The following is a 17,840-nucleotide window of genomic DNA, read 5'->3' as shown; positions in this document are numbered from 1 at the left end:
AGGTAAACAGGCCGGTACACGAACAAGAACGCATTGGATGTACATTCAAAAACCACGTGCTTTCGGTCTCCTCTCATTGATGAATGAACCGTCCTTGTTGTCGAACCGTAGGCTAGAAAGACTCTCTTTTCTTTTCTTCCATATTATGAAAATCAGTGATAATAATGAGGGAGGGATAGGAACTGATTGGGAGATTTAACTGCATTTATTGAACTTCCTTGGATATCTTTGGACCTTCTAAGTGGGTGGATATGGAAGGGGGCCTGAATAAAGGTTGTTGTTGACTTTTTTAGGCTTTTGAAGCTCTTAAAAAGATGGGAGATTGAGACCAAACCAAGAAAATTAAGACCAGAAAGAATTCTTCACTTTTACCCAATATACTTCAAGACCGTGTTTCTTCTCAGGAGTATACTTCCATCTGGGACCCGTTTTACCCGGCCTCTCGTTTGTTTAAATACTGCCTCTTCTCAACTAGCTCGGTAGTGTATAATTTGGTGTTTGCTGGTTTTGAAGAGAGCACGCAGAAGAAGAAGAAGACCCAGGAGCAGCTGCAACAGAAACAGTTTGAGAAGGAAGAGTCTGAGACTCTGCCACAGCTCAGTTCAGAGAATGGTTCCTCCCCTGTCTGCCTGGCCTTGGGAAAACTTGGGAATTTTCAAGGTAATAAAAAGGGCATCAAGAGGCCCTTTTTTTCTTTTGAATTTCACCACTTAAACACTCGATCATGCAATCCTTAAAGTTTGGTTGATCCGTATAGAATATCCAGTCTTAAGCTCTGCGGGCATTGTATTAGTTAAAAGTTCTTGCCAATTAGTATCATTGCTCTAGTTGCTACTTTTGAAACCTTTTTTCTGTTTGGGGTGATTAGTACTTGCTCTATGGACCTTTCCTTGCGCAAGTGCTGTACTCAAGGATGGGTGAAGACACTGCAAAGAGCAGCTGGTGCCTACATCTTCTCATTATCTGGGGACTTAGATCTTTCACTCATGTGCTCTTTGGCGCTTTTGGTAACATGCTGTTCCTGAATCTAAGCCGCCGGATCATCAAGCAAGGTGTAGATTTCAAACAGATAGACAGGGAATGGGACTGGTAAGATTTCTGATGTGGGATCATACTTCTGCATGTATCTGTGAGCCTATCTATGTGAGAGAATTTTTAGTAATCTCTCTCTCCGTTTTTGTTCTTTTGGGTTCATTTTGCTAGGGATAATTTTTTGATTCTTCAAGCTTTCGTGGCTTCCATGGCCTACTACATCTTCCCAATACTGGCGGACCTTCCTCTTTGGAACGCAAGAGGCCTCATCACAGTCCTAATGCTTCATATAGGAGCTTCAGAGCCCCTCTATTATTGGGTGCACCGACATTTCCATGGGAAATACTTATTCACTAATTACCACTCATTGCACCATGAATCTGCAGTCCCCCAGTCTTTTACAGGTGAGATAAAGTAATCTGATCCCATGAAATTTGTGAGAGATTGCTCAGTATATTCATGCCCGCATATTAATTGGTACAATTCATCCGCTGCAGCTGGACATGCAACATTTTTGGAGCATCTCATATTGACCGTAATTGCTGGAATTCCAATATTGGGGTCTGTTTGGCTGGGACATGGATCACTAAGCCTCGTTTATGGCTATTTGGTCATGTTTGATGTTCTGAGATGCTTGGGGCATTGCAATGTTGAATTCATTCCTAATCGCATCTTCGAGATACTTCCCTTCCTTCGATATCTCATTTATACCCCGACGTAAGTTAGATTAGACCTGCCAATCTGCATATTGGACATGTTTATCCTGATTCGGTCCTCAACTTCAGTACTTTCTGTTATAGTCAGTTACTCCTTTTTTAGCCCAATAAAGAAGCTTTCACATTCGTTAGCCTTATATAACCCTAAAAAGGTGAAACAAATTGCACATTTACGAGCCCTTAAGATATAATTGTTGCCAATATGGAAACTTTGAATTCAAGCTTTTGAATGTTCTCCATTCTATTAGAAGCCTTTCACCTGCGTTGTTAGGTTATGCAGTTAATACATTTACATCTTTGAAGAAGCTTCTTTGCACAGATGGGGTAGTTGCAATGAAAGGGTTTGCCAAACAATCAAAATTTGAATAAAAGAAGACAATTTAGTTTTTATTTTTAAGCAACTACAGTTTAAATGTTTCTGCCTTAGTTATAACGCAAATGTGTTTTATTTTGGCTGCTGATCGTGCAGATACCATAGCCTCCATCATACGGAGATGGACACAAACTTCTGCCTCTTTATGCCCCTTTTTGATGCAGTTGGGAAGACACTAAATAGCAAATCATGGCAACTTCAAAAGGAAATAAATGCTGAATGTGGTAGGTCTGAAGATTTTTTCGCTTATTGATATTTTAAAATATTACTTAATTAGTAACACCCCTGTCCAGATTGATAATTGATGAAGAAATTTTAACTTTATAACTTAAGCTCAATAAGACTTTCAATCAGAGCTCTATTCATCACAAGGCGATCATTGCTCTGTCTCCGGCACATTGCAGTCTCTATCTTTGCATGTGCAAGACATGATAGTACCATTTATCGGGTGCCCCCAGGAACGAAGAGTTAACTTAAAATAATTGAGTTCTCATTGCTGCAGGAAAAAGGAGGGTCATCCCAGACTTTGTTTTCCTGGCTCATGTTGTGGACCTAACGTCTTCAATGCACGCCCCCTTTGTATACAGATCATTAGCATCGTTGCCGTACACCACTCCTTTCTTCATGTTACCATTCTTGCCCATTGCCTTCATGGTGATGCTGGCGATGTGGGCTTGGGCTAAGACTTTTGTGGTCTCTTTCTACAACCTAAGAGGCCGTCTGCACCATACGTGGGCAGTGCCAAGATTTGGATTTCAGGTACATTCATAGTCGTGGAGTGATGAATAATAGAGCAATTTGCTCTAACTTTCTTTGTCGTGCCGAAATTTCATGGATAAGGCTAAAATGGAAACTATTTCCTTTTTTTGCAGTACTTCTTACCATTTGCAGCTGCTGGCATTAACAAGCAGATAGAGGAGGCTATTTTAGATGCTGATAAATTAGGCGTTAAGGTCATCAGTTTGGCTGCATTAAACAAGGTGGTTATTTCTTTCCTCTTCCATCTTTATCTTGTCTGATTTTCCTCTGCAAGGTTATTGCTGGAATTACAATCAACATCCACCATCCATATGCTTCATTCTGCAATAACATTAATGAAGTGTGGACCATATAGGCTTTGAGAAGTTTCTTGAAAGGCATGCTGTCTTGGATTTCGATCTATTCTAGCATCTGCATGAGGACCCCAACAATTGACAGCTCTTTCTAGCGTTAAGAAGATGTCTCGGTATTATCCGCATGGGGACCACCACAATTGGCAACTTTTCTAGTGTTAAGAAGATGTGCGATCTATATGATAGCAAATTTCTTTACCAACCAACCCCATGACTAGTTTTTACTGTGGGAGCCAAAACATTCTTGAAAATGTCAAAAACACCTAACTCCTTTACCGTTCTGCTTTGCCAAATCACGAGTAAGGACTGTTAGAATTACAGATAGCTGCCGTAAGTCGTAAAAATAAGCATTGAATGTCCATTAGTAGAACGTATCTGCCGTTGCTGGCTCACTCTACTAATTTCAAAAGAGCCCAACAGGATAAATAGTGATTTTTTTTGGTTTTTCCTAGGAATCAAATGATTATGAATCCTCTCTGGCTGCTTTTGTTTTAAGATGTAGGTCCTTTAGAGAAACAGATGATAATTTGCCGTTGCATTGGTAATGATTGCTTTTTCCCCTTTTCAAAATCTCTCTGCAGAATGAAGCACTTAATGGAGGAGGGACATTGTTTGTCAACAAGCACCCGAACCTCAAAGTCCGTGTCGTCCATGGAAATACCTTAACAGCGGCGGTGATTCTCAACGATCTCCCTAAAGATGTCAAAGAAGTGTTTTTGACTGGTGCCACCTCCAAGCTCGGGAGGGCCATTGCTCTCTATCTTTGTCGAAGGAGAGTACGAGTCCTTGTAAGTGCAGTATATTTCTCTCAAATTGCACCAACTGGTCTAGATCTTGATTGGAAACGACAGCGGTAATACATTTGGAGATCTGGTTTAGATTCAGGAGTATAGGATTGAAAAGAGTTCAACATCGATGTCTTCACCTTATGATTCTAAACCAGCAGGTCGAGACATCCAATGCTTGTGCACACTATGCTTACAGATTGTTCCATCTGATGCAGATGCTAACTCTCTCCACAGAAAGATTTGAGAAAATCAAGAAGGAAGCGCCAGCCGATTGTCAGAACTACCTTGTGCAAGTAACAAAGTACCAAGCAGCTAGGACTTGCAAGGTATGTCAAATTACAAACAGTTAATACTATAACCTAGCAGTTTCAATCTTCCTCTTACGCCATGAACGATGAGCATCAGACATCTTCTGATAAACTGTGGTTAATCTGTGGCGCAAATCTTAGACATGGATAGTTGGGAAATGGATCACGCCAAGAGAGCAGAGTTGGGCCCCTCCAGGAGCACGTTTCCATCAATTTGTGGTGCCACCGATTTTGCCATTCAGAAGAGACTGCACATATGGTGATCTCGCAGCTATGAGGCTACCGGATGATGTCCAAGGACTCGGAAGTTGCGAGGTAAGTTGATGCTAATGTTCCTTAGGAAACTCATGATGCTTGAGCTATCTAGAGAACGATCATAACAGTGTGATTAGCATCTTTCGAACTCTCCACGAAAAAAATAGTTGCATTCCTTATAGCTTGGGTTTGTTGTCAGACAATTCATGTGGAGTGCATGTCTCACATACACTGCCCAATTCGCTTGTGTTCCTAATCACTGAAACAAAGACGAAGTACTGATCCTTGTGTATGTATTGCTGAATTGTTGTTCGTGTGATGTTGGAACAGTACACCATGGACAGAGGAGTGGTTCATGCGTGCCATGCAGGTGGAGTGGTGCATTCCCTGGAAGGATGGACTCATCACGAGGTCGGCGCCATCGACGTCGACAGGATCGATCTGGTGTGGAACGCCGCTTTAAAACACGGATTGAAGCCGGTATCGACCAGCTAACAACCTCATCTCGTAAAAGTAACTTGATAAGCAGAGGAAGCACTGGCTGGCGTCGGCAGGAGCTCCTCCTTTTCACTTTTCTTAGCTTCTTGGGCCCTAAAAGAAAGTCGTAAGACGACAGATGTGCATTCGTATAAATTGCACCTTCGGCTGTTGTGCCAGATACAAATATTATGTAAACCAAGGTTAATTGCGTATGAACATGTGGTGTTTTCTTTCTTTTTGGTCGGAATCAATTAGAATCAAGCCGCCCTCACGTTCCTGGCTGCAAGTGCGATGGATGAGCGAATGACCGATCACTTGACGACATATCCGCCAAATGACCGAAGTTCAATTTATCAGTTGGGCATAACCCACTTCAAAACAGAGAGTTTAGATCCACATCATCAATTCCTTTCGTTAAAGAAGCGGCAAATGAAAGGGAAAGCCACAGATAAAACTCATGCACTTCGTCAAAATCAAGAACACTTACAGTACTTCACCAGCTGAATTAGACGTCACCTCCGATTGCACCAATTCCTGGCACACCCACTAACTCCAAACTAATCCGAAATGACCATTCGAAGCTGTGCGGGACTCGCTAAAGGACCTGTCCGATTGAGCTCAAAGTCAAACCGCATTGAAAGTTCGTCTGTCAAAATGAGGACGGAGGAGGACGCGCAATTCGTTCACGGGCTTGAAAAAGAATATGAGATGCGGTGAGATAGATGGTTGGGGACACTTCGACATTGGGACGTGGCTGGTTTGTCTCCACAAACTATGGCACTGGACGTGTACGAGCCCACGGGATGTTCATCGGTCCGATAGGGATTGCAAGTGAATCGACCATCCCGTTTCCAACGTTGGAAGTGAACTGACAGATTGATGGACTGCGTTTCCATTGTATTAATTGCATCCCTGAAATTACGCCGACCAACTTGTTGCGCACGGCAGATTAGGATAACCCCAACCTTGTCCGTTCAAGATTACACCTAGTGGTGGATACTTCCTCTCTCCCTTCTGTGGGAGCTTCTGTTGGTGCTAGCAGTATCACTTAAAAGGAAGTGAATACATGATTTAAAAAAAAAAAAAAAAAACTTGACAATTAAATGCGGAAATAAATAAAAAAATAAGTTGAATATTATCAAACTCAAGTGAAATCTGAGTTTGAGTTTCGATTTCACTAGTGTTCCCAGGCCAAGGTTTGAATATTGACATATATATGATGATATTAATTGGTATGCAAAATTCTATCAAAAATAACAAATAAAAGTTTTGAGGTAGAGTAAATTTCACACAGAATTTATAATGGTTCGCCTTAGAGTAAAAATTATATCTACTCTTTTAAGCTGAGGTCCATTAACTAGATTTCACTAGTCAATTAGTAAAGGTTCACAAAAATGAGTGATTCATCTCACAATATCACATAGTTATTATCTCAATACCTTTGAAAGATTTATACTTTGTGGCTCACAAAATATAAGTTTGAAATTCTTATGAACTTTGAAATTTTTTATTTTGGATTTCTTTAATCTCCTTCTATACTCTTTCATTTCCAATCAACCTGTTGGATAGTCTTTAGATGATCATTCTTCAATCAACTCGCTAGACAAAATGTGCACAAAGATTGAGTAACTATCGAGAGATAAGATCTGAATTTCCATTGATTTGATAGCCTATACAAGCAAATCTCCAATTTGCATAAATAAAGTTTTCACTTACAAGGATAGTAGCTTGTCTTCAAATCAAAGATGCCTTATGCAATGATTTTGTTGTGAGACAATCTTTAAAATAAAAGATTAGTCAATATTTTTTATAGTGGAAATCCAAGCCAAATCACTAACCGTGTCTAACATAAGTCCAAGACTACCTTGAGTTAAATGCCCTTGGAGGGTACTTGAAAATGCTAACATTTCTCAATTGGGCTCCAAAAAATATATTGCATTTGCCAAAGAGCCTTTGGAGGTCCAAAGGCTCTTGCAAATGTGTTGTGTGTAAATTTTTATATTCAACCGATTAGTTGCTTTGTGCTTTGATAATTTAGGGCACGTTTAATAACTCTTTTATTCCTCGGAACAATTTTTAATCATAATAATATTTTTTTAAATTATGTTCCCAAGAACAATTTCTAAGCATTTTAAGCCGTTTTGGTCAACTATTTTAATTCCCAAAATTTTGCATTTAACACCGTGCTCAAAATTTCTACTTCAAATCATTTTCTTTTAATTTTAAATAATTTTATATATTTTTTCCTTGTTTTTTTCTTTATTCTTCTTTTCTTTTTTCCTTTCTTTCTCTTCTTCTTCTTCTTCTAGTTGCCGGTCGTTGACTTTGGGATGATTGACAATCGGCCAAACGAGGGCTACATGACCTCATCAAAACGTCACCGACCCTCGGCGAGGCCATGCCTCGTCGGTCAAGCCTTGCCGGCAATTGGGCGAGACTTAGCCCGAGTCATGGTTGGGCAAGTGGCCTTGCCCAAATTTGGTGAGGCGAAGCCCGCCTAGCCATGTCTAGGCCAAGCCTCAATAGGGCTTGGCGAGCCTCGTCGGTGGTTGGGCTCATCTCCAACAAACTCGTTGAACCAGTTGCCGGTGACCGGCAACAGATGGTGGACAACAATGGATGGCAACGAAGACGGTGGCAACAAATGAAGAAGAAGAAGAAAGAAGAACAAGAAAAAGAAAACAAAAAGAGAAAATAGATTGCTTGATTCTAGAATTATTCTTGGGAACAAAGAATCAATTTTTTTTTACTTTTCGATTTTGTTCCAAATCTATTTCCGAGAACAAAAAAATATAAATTTGTTCCCAATAACAAAATTTTACTAAACGAATTTTTATTCCAAATTACTTTCAACAATAAAATAATAGAATAAGTTATCAAATAGAGCCTTAGTCTTACAACCACCTTTTCTACTGCTTCTAAACCTTAAAGTCATATCTTATTTATACAAAAAGAAAAAAAAAATGTTTGATATGACTAACTTAATGGAGGCTCCCAACGTTAATTTTCTTCCACAGGTGTTCACTTATTGCGTGCCTGTTGAGCCCCGAGCCCATCATCATCGGAAAAACCAGAGGAAAAGCCCAGTTTTCTGGCAGCCGCTCGCACCTCTCTCTCTCTCTCCCCACGTGTCACTCGGCACGTGAAATGGTTCTCTTTGACCACCACGTGTGCTCCTCTTTCACCAACCGAGCACCGCCCAGCGACAACGGCTTTTGCATGGAGACGACCAAGCGGTTGTGATGTTCCATGTTTGAGCTTCGAAGATGGAGAAGAGAGCGTCGCTAGGAGTTCTAAAGAAGAGACCCACGAAGCGAAGCAAGAGGAGGGGTCTGCTGAGTTATCTCAGGAGCAACTCTTACATGTTCGCCCCCTTGATCTCTCGTTCCGGTTCTCATCTTTTCCCGCAAAAGACTTTGCTTTTTTCTGATACTGGTGAGTGATTCTGTGTCCAGGCCATGAAATTGAACCCCTCTTTGTAATCCTTATCATTGCTACGGGTTGTTTATGTCTTGTCATTGCTCGAAAAGGGGGAGAGCAAGAGAAGAAAATGAAAGGAGCTTGGTGGAGAATATAGGAGAGTACTTGAAGTCCGATTCTTACATGTATGCGCCGATTGTAGACATTGAAGAGAGTAAACATGCTGCCGCAGGTACTATAGATTACCCTTTTGTGAGTTCCTTCAAGTGCTATGAAAGCCTCGTTGTTGTTTTCTTGGGGTAGTCTGTTCAATTGGGTGCTGAATTTGTAAAAAATCAGTTGGTGCATATTGTTAAGGGATTTAAGTTTTTGCGTGGTTTGTTGAGTTTTGCTGCTAAAGCAATGCTTTGTAAAGCAGAAGTTGTTAGGTTGCTCAAATTTTGTACCGATGCGATCGGTGCATCCATGATGTGGTTCCGGAGGATGAATTGGCTGTGCATAGCGATGCATGCCTGAATTTGGTACTTTTGCTTTAAATTGACCGTGCCTAACAGATCAAACAAAAGACTACTAGCAGGATTTGGTTTCAATAAATTAATGAAATGGTGCACATGCAATCCACCCTTATTATGGACTCTGCCATAGTTTGGAGTTTCAATTACTTTGGAAGGATTTTGGGCCCTATAGTTTCTGTATCTTAAATTAAGAGCAACTTGGCTTGATGCCTAGTGCAGTTAAGGTCCATTACACTTTTGACGCGTCTTTGAGTTAGGCGTATGAGGTTATCAGGACAGGGTGAGACAGGATTTAAAAGGCTTAGGCAGATTTGAACAGGCTTCATTGCAAGATGGCATGTTTATGTTTGTGAATGCGCCATGGCCACTGTAGCTTGTAATTGAGAATTCAATCATGCCATTGGAGAGTGTTTTGTGAATCTGTGATTGCTAAAGTCCCCTTGTGAAATTGGGTTAGTATAATATTTACTTTTCATGCATTTTAGCTGACATTTTTGTGCATGTTTGTTCTGAAATTAGCTCTGCGAAGTCATTCGCTCAAATTGTCAAAGCTGTTGCGACAGTTGAAGTCTACCAGAGCTACGTGTTTCTGTTTCTTGTCATTGCATTTGCATCGTTGGCATGTAATATTTAATCCTAGACACAGCATGGAAGTTGGCTGCGTTTATTCTGATAGCACTGGTTGACACAACTTCTAAAAAATAGAGTGCCCTTGTGGAAGTGTTGGAGGTCGATATATTTTAAATTGCTGGAGTTCACTGAGTGAGAAAACTACAATGTTAAGTGGGTTAACAAGACATGGCCATGAGAAAGCAGTTAACAAAAGAAATGTCAGCTTGATTTTTTGTCATTGCATTTTCATTCCTTTTAATTTTTTGAACTTGCTGAGCTTTCGAGCATGATGAGTGTCACCCTAATATCCGGCTCGATTCTTTGCTATATCATGCTTTTTACTGCCTGCCTTCTTGATTTCTCAAAGAGTGTTTTATGAGCTTAAGTTTTCGAATAGCTTCGTCATTGCAGGTCCAATCTGCCAACTTGAGAGGGCATTTGTTGTATCTTCAGCGAGGAAAACGACAATGGACGACCAGTCGACAAATCAGTCGGCAACTCTAATTGTAGAAAACCACCTCTCCAATGACGACCACCCCGAGATTAGTCTTACAGGCCATAGTTTCGGACAAAGGGAGACGGTTAAGCACATGGTGTACCAGAACTGCCGCACTTCTACGGTGTCAGGTTGTACCCAGCATTACTTAAATCGAGTCATTTCTGTATTTCTCGTATATGACAGAAGGCCCAATGCTAGAAGCTAGTAACGTATCAAATGATTTTTAATAATTCTTGTTTGATTATGTGGTTCCAGAAAAACAGAGGCTGAATAAAGAGTTCAGGAAAGTCGTCATCGACTAAAGGGCGGTCTTTGAGTGCTGTGTTCGACGACAGAGGAAACCTTTTCTTTTCTGGTACAACCGAAAATCCCTCTTCCGTGTGCTGTTTCTGTTTTTTCTTTTTTTCTTTTTTTCTGGGCCAGGTTAGAGGTCTAGTGATTGTGCATGGGATATATATGTTTTTATGTTTTCTTCAAGTTCCACGGTACAAGCAATGTGTACATTTGGTTTAGGTGTATTCAACTATCGTCGTTCTTACAACAAATGTTCTTAATTGAGCTAGGTTAACTTTGAGACCGAGAAGACAAATGTGGATTGCACATTTTGAACGCTTTGAATACTAATGTATTTTGAGGGAGTTTTTGGAACGGAACCACTAAAATCGATAGGTGCGGTCGCTCCTAATTTATCAAAAGAACCGGCGGTATCATTTTTTCTGTGACTTGGAGTTTTTTCAACCGGCGTCATTTGTCACTCGGATGCCGACTCTGGTTTGATGTCCGAACGCGCATAACGGAAGAACATCTCATCAACTAAAACTTGGCCGGATGCTGGACATTTTCTGTCGTTTCGGTCCCCCTTACAAGTTCTTGTCTGTATCGTCCAAATCAAGAATGCATTTTGGCTGGATGTGATCCGAGTTTCATCTAATTGAGCAAGTTAAAACGGTGTACAGATGATGTGCGTGCTGATGCATAACAGGAAAGATAACATTGTGAACCGTTTCTTTGCAAGTTGGTGACTGCCTGTCTTGGGGGATAGATGAGCTGTGATGGAACTCGACACGTTTTTACACGATGGGAAAAGTGGGACACGTATATTCCTGTCAATTTGTGATGTCGTGAAGCAAGGGCAGCAACTGAGGAGAATAGCATAGCTGGATCTATTAAAATAAGTCATAAATTTATTTCTTGACCTATATTTGATGCTCGATTGAAAAATATATGTATTTGATGGGTTGACTTGTTGTATATATTAATTATATTCAGTATATAAAATGGTTTAATTTGGGTGTTAAATGAGTTAATAACTGATTTAGATCTAATATACTTTCATAACTCTTTCTTTCTAGATTTCACTCGATCTCATATTCGCCAATTCCACGGTCCCACCTCAATTTGAATATGAATTTACCGTAATTGGGTTAAATATGAATCGAGTTGGGTGGAGTATAGATAATTAAATTTATATAACATGGAAATGGGTCATTAAGGGTAAAATGAGTCAATTTGACAATCCAATCTAATACCTATTTAATAAGTCTATATATAGCCCATATAGCCCAAAATTAAGGACGTACACATGGCCAATTGTTCCCTTTCGACAAACAAAATCACGGCCCAAAATTAAGGACGTACACACGGCCACATGTTTCTTTATGACACATAAAATCGCAATTGAGAGATCGAGAGATGGTTTGATGTCAAAGCTCAATCAATCAAACCCATGCATGCACGTGCCTAGCACTTAATCCGACCCCCACCAAATTGCATCTCTCTCTCTCCCTCTCTCTTCTGTACATCCTTCATGCGAATAGAATAATAGCAATAGCAACATGAAGAGAAAGGACAAGGTGATGGACCGGTAGAACAGTAGTAAACATGGATCCGATTCTCAATGGACGCAGATTAATTTCATAGTTCGATCTTTAGACCCCGCATCTCACGGCAAATGCCGGGATCATTGTTGCCCCTAAACCTTAATGTGGAGCTTAGCCTGGTCGTTTCATTGGCCTATTTCGACCTGGGAAAAGACCCCCATTGTCTAGATATGACCCGGGCATGCACCCCCGGACTAAAGCCGAGAGTGACATATTAGTCAAAATTTAATCATAGGAAATTAAAACAAATTTTGGACTAATGCAGGTTCTAACTTTAGCTGGTACGGTACCTGTGTTTCTAGGTCTTTAGTAAAACAACCTTTGGACTCTGCAGGTTCTAACTTTAGCTGGTACGGTACTTGTGTTTCTAGGTCTTTAGTACAGAAAAGTATCATAATAAACTGAATCGTGTGGAGAAAATAACTCCAGCTTAAATAGTTCGTGCCAACAAAATATGTTATTTAATCTCGTGATATCACATCAACAAAAAGAGTTGCCAGGAAATTATTGGAAATTATAATTAAATTTTTCAAATTTTTAAATTGGTAAAATGGAGTCTTTGTAATCATCGTAGCTTTATGTTTCTTCATTTGGCGAGCGCCAAGGCACTATACACGCAGAGCAATTTTCGGCAGAAGCAATTGACCGATACCTTTTTCCAGAAAGATAAACACTTAATTGCATTACCTGTACAAGTTTTAGAAATCCAATAAGATTTGCCCCTCGAAGAATCTTTTTGAATTGTTCCAGTTACCCTCGGATCGCCTCAACCTGAGAAACCATCTCGATGAGTTGGCTATGGGACATGACCGAACTAGTAACATCTCTCAAAATTCAAAAATCCAAACACGGGTCTCTGTAACGTCGCGTAATAGAGAAGCATCATTAGTTTGGCGACACCGTGATAACGTGATGCATGCTACTTTATTTAAGTCGGGAACGGCCCTAGCTGGCTATTTTTGCAAGCTGGTCTCCACGACTCAACTTCTTTTTCCTTTTGCCACATATAAGAATGAGCAGTTGCAATTTGGGCTTATCATTTGTCTCTTTCAAAGTATGGTGGGCGTTCATGCTCGACCGATCGGTCCATTTCCATGCATCAAGCAAGCAACCACCCCACGTCTAGCCTACTTAGATAATCTCTTACGTCAGAAATTATTGTTTTTAAGGAGAAACATGAGAAGACAAGACATAAGTCAATGACACAGCTTCAGAAATATAATCATCCCATTTAATATATGAACAAATGTTTGTATAACGGAGAAAATTGTCCAAAAAATCTTAAATATGTTGTACGGCAATCAATTCAATCCTAAATTTTCAACTTAACTAATTTACTTCTAAATCTTTTGATGATTTGCCAATATAGTCATTCCTATCAAGTTTAGCCAAAAGATCATGACTTTACTTTAGTCAGCTCGATTGCTTTAGCATGTAGGACTAGGCAAAAAAATTTGGACCAAAGCAACGAACATGGCATGATACCTAGTTGGTCAATCTTCATCATCTTTTACTGAGTGGAAGACCCTTGATTAAGTATGGTCGGAAAGACCTATTGATTTTTCCAAATTATGAGTATTCGGATGTTCTACGTATGCTCTTGTGAGTAATGTTAAGCTTAGCCAATGGTGATACATGAGGCGAAAGGCTACCAGTAGTGGTGCACTAATCTTAAATCATCTAATTTTCTAATAGCAAATACGTGACCTTCAACAAGACTACAATGCTTTGACAAAGGAGTTATGAGAAACAACCAGTAAAGCAGACAAATCATGGTGCTAGTAATAAGGTGGAACTTCAAGTTGGAGACTCTAGAGATCTCGAAGGTAATAGAGGCTAACACTGTAGATGAGGCTGTAGTTTCTAAAGTCTGTGATATTGATCAACCAGCAAAATCGTAGTACATAATGGTCGCGGGCAGATAGAGAAGGAAGATCAAACCACCAATACATTATAATTATAAAAAAAATTGCTTATATATTGACTATAGGTAATGAGGTGGGGACAAATGAGCATTCGTCTTACTTCGAGGCGATGACTAGTACTGAATCATCACACTAGTTAAGGGTTATGAGCAAAGAAATGAAATCACTCTATCAAAATCACACATGAGAGATGGTCAAAGTACCCAAGAGCTAGAAAATTATTAGAAGCAAGTGGGTCTACAAACGGAAGGAGGGCACTCCATGTCGAGGCTGCTAGATATAAGGTGAGACTTGTTGAGAAAAGATATACATTGCGAGAAAGCATTGTCTATAATGAGGTTTTGTCTCATATGATAAGACATATTTCTATTCGTGTATTATTTGCCTTCGTTGCTACACAGGATCTCGAATGAAAATAGCTAGATGTGAAAATGACACTTTTTGCGATGGGCTGAAGGAGCAAATTTACATGAGATGGCTAGAGGGATTTGCTATTATGGGTAAGGAAGACCATGTTTTCTTATTAAATAAATCTTTATATAGGCTGAAACAATCTTCTAAGCAATGATATAAGGGTTTTGATGCAAAGTCAAATGGATAGTTGTATTTTACTTTAGAAGATTAAAGGATGGGTCATTGATGTATATGTTATTGTATGTTGATGGCAAGTTGATAGTAGTTAAAAATACGTCTAGTGTTGAAGTGATGAAGAGACAATTAAGTGATGATAGGTGTTGCAAAGAAAATATTGAGTATAGAGATTTTGTGCGATTGGACTAAAATAATTTTACATTTATCTCAAAAGAAATATATTGAGAAGATTGTAACACATCTAGCGAAACAATTTAAACTTTCTTATAAGTTATCACTATAAATTGAGAAGGAGGAGGACGAGCATATGTCCAATGTTTTTTATTCTAGTCCAGTGGGTAATATTATGAATATTATAGTACACGTTAGGCCTAATATTTCACTATTTGTGAGCATAGTTAATTGTTATAGCTTCATGACAAAACTCATTAGAAAAATGTGAAGTGGATCCTCATATGGTAGATGGGACAACAAACATTAGTATAGTATACTGGAGAGGCGATTGGCAATGAGACCATAGGAAATGGGGATTTGGATCACGCCAATGAACTCGATGAGTGCAAGTCTTTAGCAAGGTATGTATTTATTTTAACAAGTGGTGCACTAAGTTGGAAGGCATCCTTACAAGACCATGCTGCCTTGTCTTCGATCGAAGCAAAGTATATGGCACTGACCTTTATAGCGAAGTAGATGATATGGCTAAGGCTCTTTGACTTTAGGTGAGAGAGGAAAAGTATTGATATTTATTATGACAATCAATGTGCAAAATATATGTCTTATAATTTAATTCATCGCAAGCAAATGAAGCATATCGACATATATTATTTCATTTGCAATGTCTTGGCAAAGAATAAGGTTGTTGTGTAAAACATTGCTATAACATAGAACCCCGCCGACATGTTGACTAAGCTCATTCCTTTTATGAAGTTTAAGCCCTACTTGAGCTCAGTTGGTGTCTGTAGAGAGTGAATGGTCGAGAAATTGAAAAAGTTAGTATGAATGATGAGTATAATAAATTAATTTCAAACACTGAGCCAAAATAAAAAAAATTATTAAAATATATTTCGATTTTAAGTTGTCATATAAAATCCAACTCAACGTGAATCGGGAAATCCTCCTACCGTTGCTGTATGTGCAAAGCAAGGAATTCACCTTCGTCCATAATTAGGAGAGGACGATCGGCGAACCCTTCGAAGAATATCAAAATTGGATGTTTCCTACAAGGTTTGACCAATTTCAATGCTCGTGGGCACATATTTTTACTTAATATATTAAGTTATCATGTGTGGGCTTGTCAGAAAAAGGACACTTGTGATTTGTGTGGCTGTCGGTGTGCAAGTTTCTTCAAATCGCGTGATGCATGACTCCTTTTATGGGCATACAGAGGAGCTCATGTTTCAGCCGCAAGTGAGTTTATTTTTCTTGTTAGCCACGTGAAGAGCTCATACCAACATTATTGATTTGTGTTCTGAGCTTTACGTCCGATTGAGTTGTTTATTTGTAAATATAGTGAAAAGTGATAAGCATTCGAGCGTGTAAATAATTATAACTCTAATTCTCTAATAATTAGTAGTTTATTTACTACTACCTCTCCACATGGAGTATGTATTAATATTTAGATCAAATCACATATATCGCATATGTCTTTTATCATTCTTCATTTGTTTCTTCAATGATTTCGTGTCGATTTTAATTATAAGATCCTGTCGACTTCCACATTCATTCTACAACAATTGGTTAAAATGTTTAATAGAGAACGTTGTTGAAACATAAGGCGACGAAACCTGTTAGTGCCACTTGTTTACAATTATGTACTTATTTTATTTAACAGACTAATAGTTTGGTATTATCCTTTGTTGTAACAGGTTTAGAGGAAACATAGTTACAGACATGTGTAAGCCATCCTCAAGTATTAACCTGAAATGTCACTGAGAATTACCAAGACATGACCAGACAAAGGACAAAAGGCATCTTAATCCCAATCTAAGTCCATAGCAATAGCTAGATCAGATAGGCCAGATCTAAAGCAAGGAACAGTCCATTGCTTTTGCTTCTTAAGATGCAAAAGCATCTTGCTTAAAATGGGGGCAACACTACAATAACTTCCCAACTTGTCTTTGAACTTTATAGGAAGGTAACATGGGCACCGAGATCAAGAACAGTGCTTGGATCCGCATATCGAATCGCTAGTCAAAAGGCCTGCTTTCGTTCATTAGGTTGTCCTCTCCAGTTAGGGCGGGATTAAAGAAAAAAGAAGATAACAATGTCCAGGCTTGTGGGATAAGCTCAAACGTCGGTAAGAGAGCGAAGTCTAGCATCAGAAATCCTAGCCACTGTTCCTCGACAAGGGCTTTGGTTTCTCCATCCACAGACAGGAAAAGGACGTTTATCGTACAGATTTAGGTTAATGATTACTGATCAATTTCCATGATCATTCGCTAATAATGGGTTCCAGATGGATATTTCAATTATAGGATCAGTTTCGTTTCTTTAGTTTTCTGTGATCATTACATTTTATTAACTGTCATCACGGTAAAATATTTCTCGAATTGCGCAGAGATGAAGTAAGAATGGTCTCCCATTCAAAGGAGTCGCCTCCATCGGCATCCAAATCCGCCGATAGCACATTTTTTCATTTGAGTTTTGATATTAAGTAATAATGTTTCAGTTCATGCTTAAATAACATGAAAATGATATGACCAATAAGTAAACAATAATTATAGAAATAATATCTTTAACAATAGTGCCTTTTGCAAACGCTGATTAATTAATCGGTTAAGGAATGTATACAATCTCTTGTGCAATAATCATTCTACTTAACAATTTAAATTAGTGCTCTCCAAGATGGGGCTACGGCATTATTGCGCAACAATGTGGTCATTATTTCATTGCCAATGGTTGAAACTTGTCAAGCGTGTTCACAATCTGTTATCCTTCTATCTATTTCTGTTTCGATGAATACTGCCAGTTCACGACCTTAAGTTTGAGGTCCTCACCCCCACAACCACGATATCTATGGTCACAAGCCCCCTTGTTTCATTCACAGGGACGGGCTACAAAGGCAGTCGCGACCATGGCGATGGCTGGTGTTTGTCATCCAGCTTAATACTAGCTAGAGTTTGAGAAGAGAGAGACAAAGGCAAAGAGTCGAGGCTAGAGACTACAGAGCGACAGTGATCGAGTTAGGTTTGAGTCGGGTCAAGTCAGTTGGGCCACACGGGGTTCGGAGGAGAGAGACCGGGGAAACTCCAGAGGTGCGATCGGGACTAGGCAAAAACGGAATCGCAACGCGATCACGCGAAAGGAACAGGAGATTTGGGGTGCGGACCGGGGC

General features: G+C 39.5%; 2 protein-coding genes across 4 annotated transcripts; both read left to right on the top strand.

Moving 5' to 3' along the window:
* The first annotated feature begins 331 nt into the window (after positions 1 to 331).
* Positions 332 to 5,301, top strand: LOC104435998 (very-long-chain aldehyde decarbonylase CER3). The gene is made up of 11 exons (XM_010048729.3): positions 332 to 660; positions 869 to 1,089; positions 1,204 to 1,436; positions 1,530 to 1,749; positions 2,218 to 2,345; positions 2,624 to 2,880; positions 2,994 to 3,101; positions 3,815 to 4,021; positions 4,237 to 4,347; positions 4,471 to 4,644; positions 4,915 to 5,301. The coding sequence occupies exons 1-11, from the start codon at positions 610 to 612 to the stop codon at positions 5,077 to 5,079; spliced, it is 1,875 nt and encodes a 624-aa protein (XP_010047031.1). The 5' UTR covers positions 332 to 609; the 3' UTR covers positions 5,080 to 5,301.
* Positions 5,302 to 8,243: 2,942 nt separating this feature from the next.
* LOC104435997 lies at positions 8,244 to 11,348 on the top strand. 3 transcript variants are annotated; one of them, XR_005549462.1, is made up of 5 exons: positions 8,244 to 8,499; positions 8,594 to 8,716; positions 10,023 to 10,238; positions 10,366 to 10,465; positions 11,067 to 11,348. XR_005549462.1 is itself a non-coding variant. In XM_039308766.1 (4 exons), exons 1-4 carry the CDS (start codon positions 8,331 to 8,333, stop codon positions 10,410 to 10,412), a joined length of 555 nt encoding a protein of 184 aa, XP_039164700.1. In that variant the 5' UTR covers positions 8,244 to 8,330; the 3' UTR covers positions 10,413 to 10,751. The 3 variants fall into 3 exon arrangements, 1 of the variants encoding a protein (XP_039164700.1); XR_005549461.1 differs by lacking the exon at positions 11,067 to 11,348 and adding an exon at positions 10,674 to 11,057; XM_039308766.1 differs by lacking the exon at positions 11,067 to 11,348 and having other exon boundaries at positions 10,366 to 10,751.
* Positions 11,349 to 17,840: the final 6,492 nt, after the last annotated feature.

This window comes from Eucalyptus grandis, chromosome 3, assembly GCF_016545825.1.
Source record: "Eucalyptus grandis isolate ANBG69807.140 chromosome 3, ASM1654582v1, whole genome shotgun sequence".
NCBI lineage: Eukaryota > Viridiplantae > Streptophyta > Magnoliopsida > Myrtales > Myrtaceae > Eucalyptus > Eucalyptus grandis.
The sequence above is the reverse complement of the archived record's forward strand: the minus strand, read 5'-3'. Positions and strand labels throughout refer to the sequence as shown.

Coding starts and splice junctions, on each gene's coding strand:
- LOC104435998 (XM_010048729.3), top strand. CDS start 610: ATGGTTCCTCCCCTGTCTGCCTGGCCTTGGGAAAACTTGGGAATTTTC. Junction 1,090..1,203: donor ATAGACAGGGAATGGGACTG/GTAAGATTTCTG, acceptor TCATTTTGCTAG/GGATAATTTTTTGATTCTTC. Junction 2,346..2,623: donor GGAAATAAATGCTGAATGTG/GTAGGTCTGAAG, acceptor TCATTGCTGCAG/GAAAAAGGAGGGTCATCCCA.
- LOC104435997 (XM_039308766.1), top strand. CDS start 8,331: ATGGAGAAGAGAGCGTCGCTAGGAGTTCTAAAGAAGAGACCCACGAAG. Junction 8,500..8,593: donor TTTGCTTTTTTCTGATACTG/GTGAGTGATTCT, acceptor ATTGCTCGAAAA/GGGGGAGAGCAAGAGAAGAA. Junction 10,239..10,365: donor CCGCACTTCTACGGTGTCAG/GTTGTACCCAGC, acceptor ATGTGGTTCCAG/AAAAACAGAGGCTGAATAAA.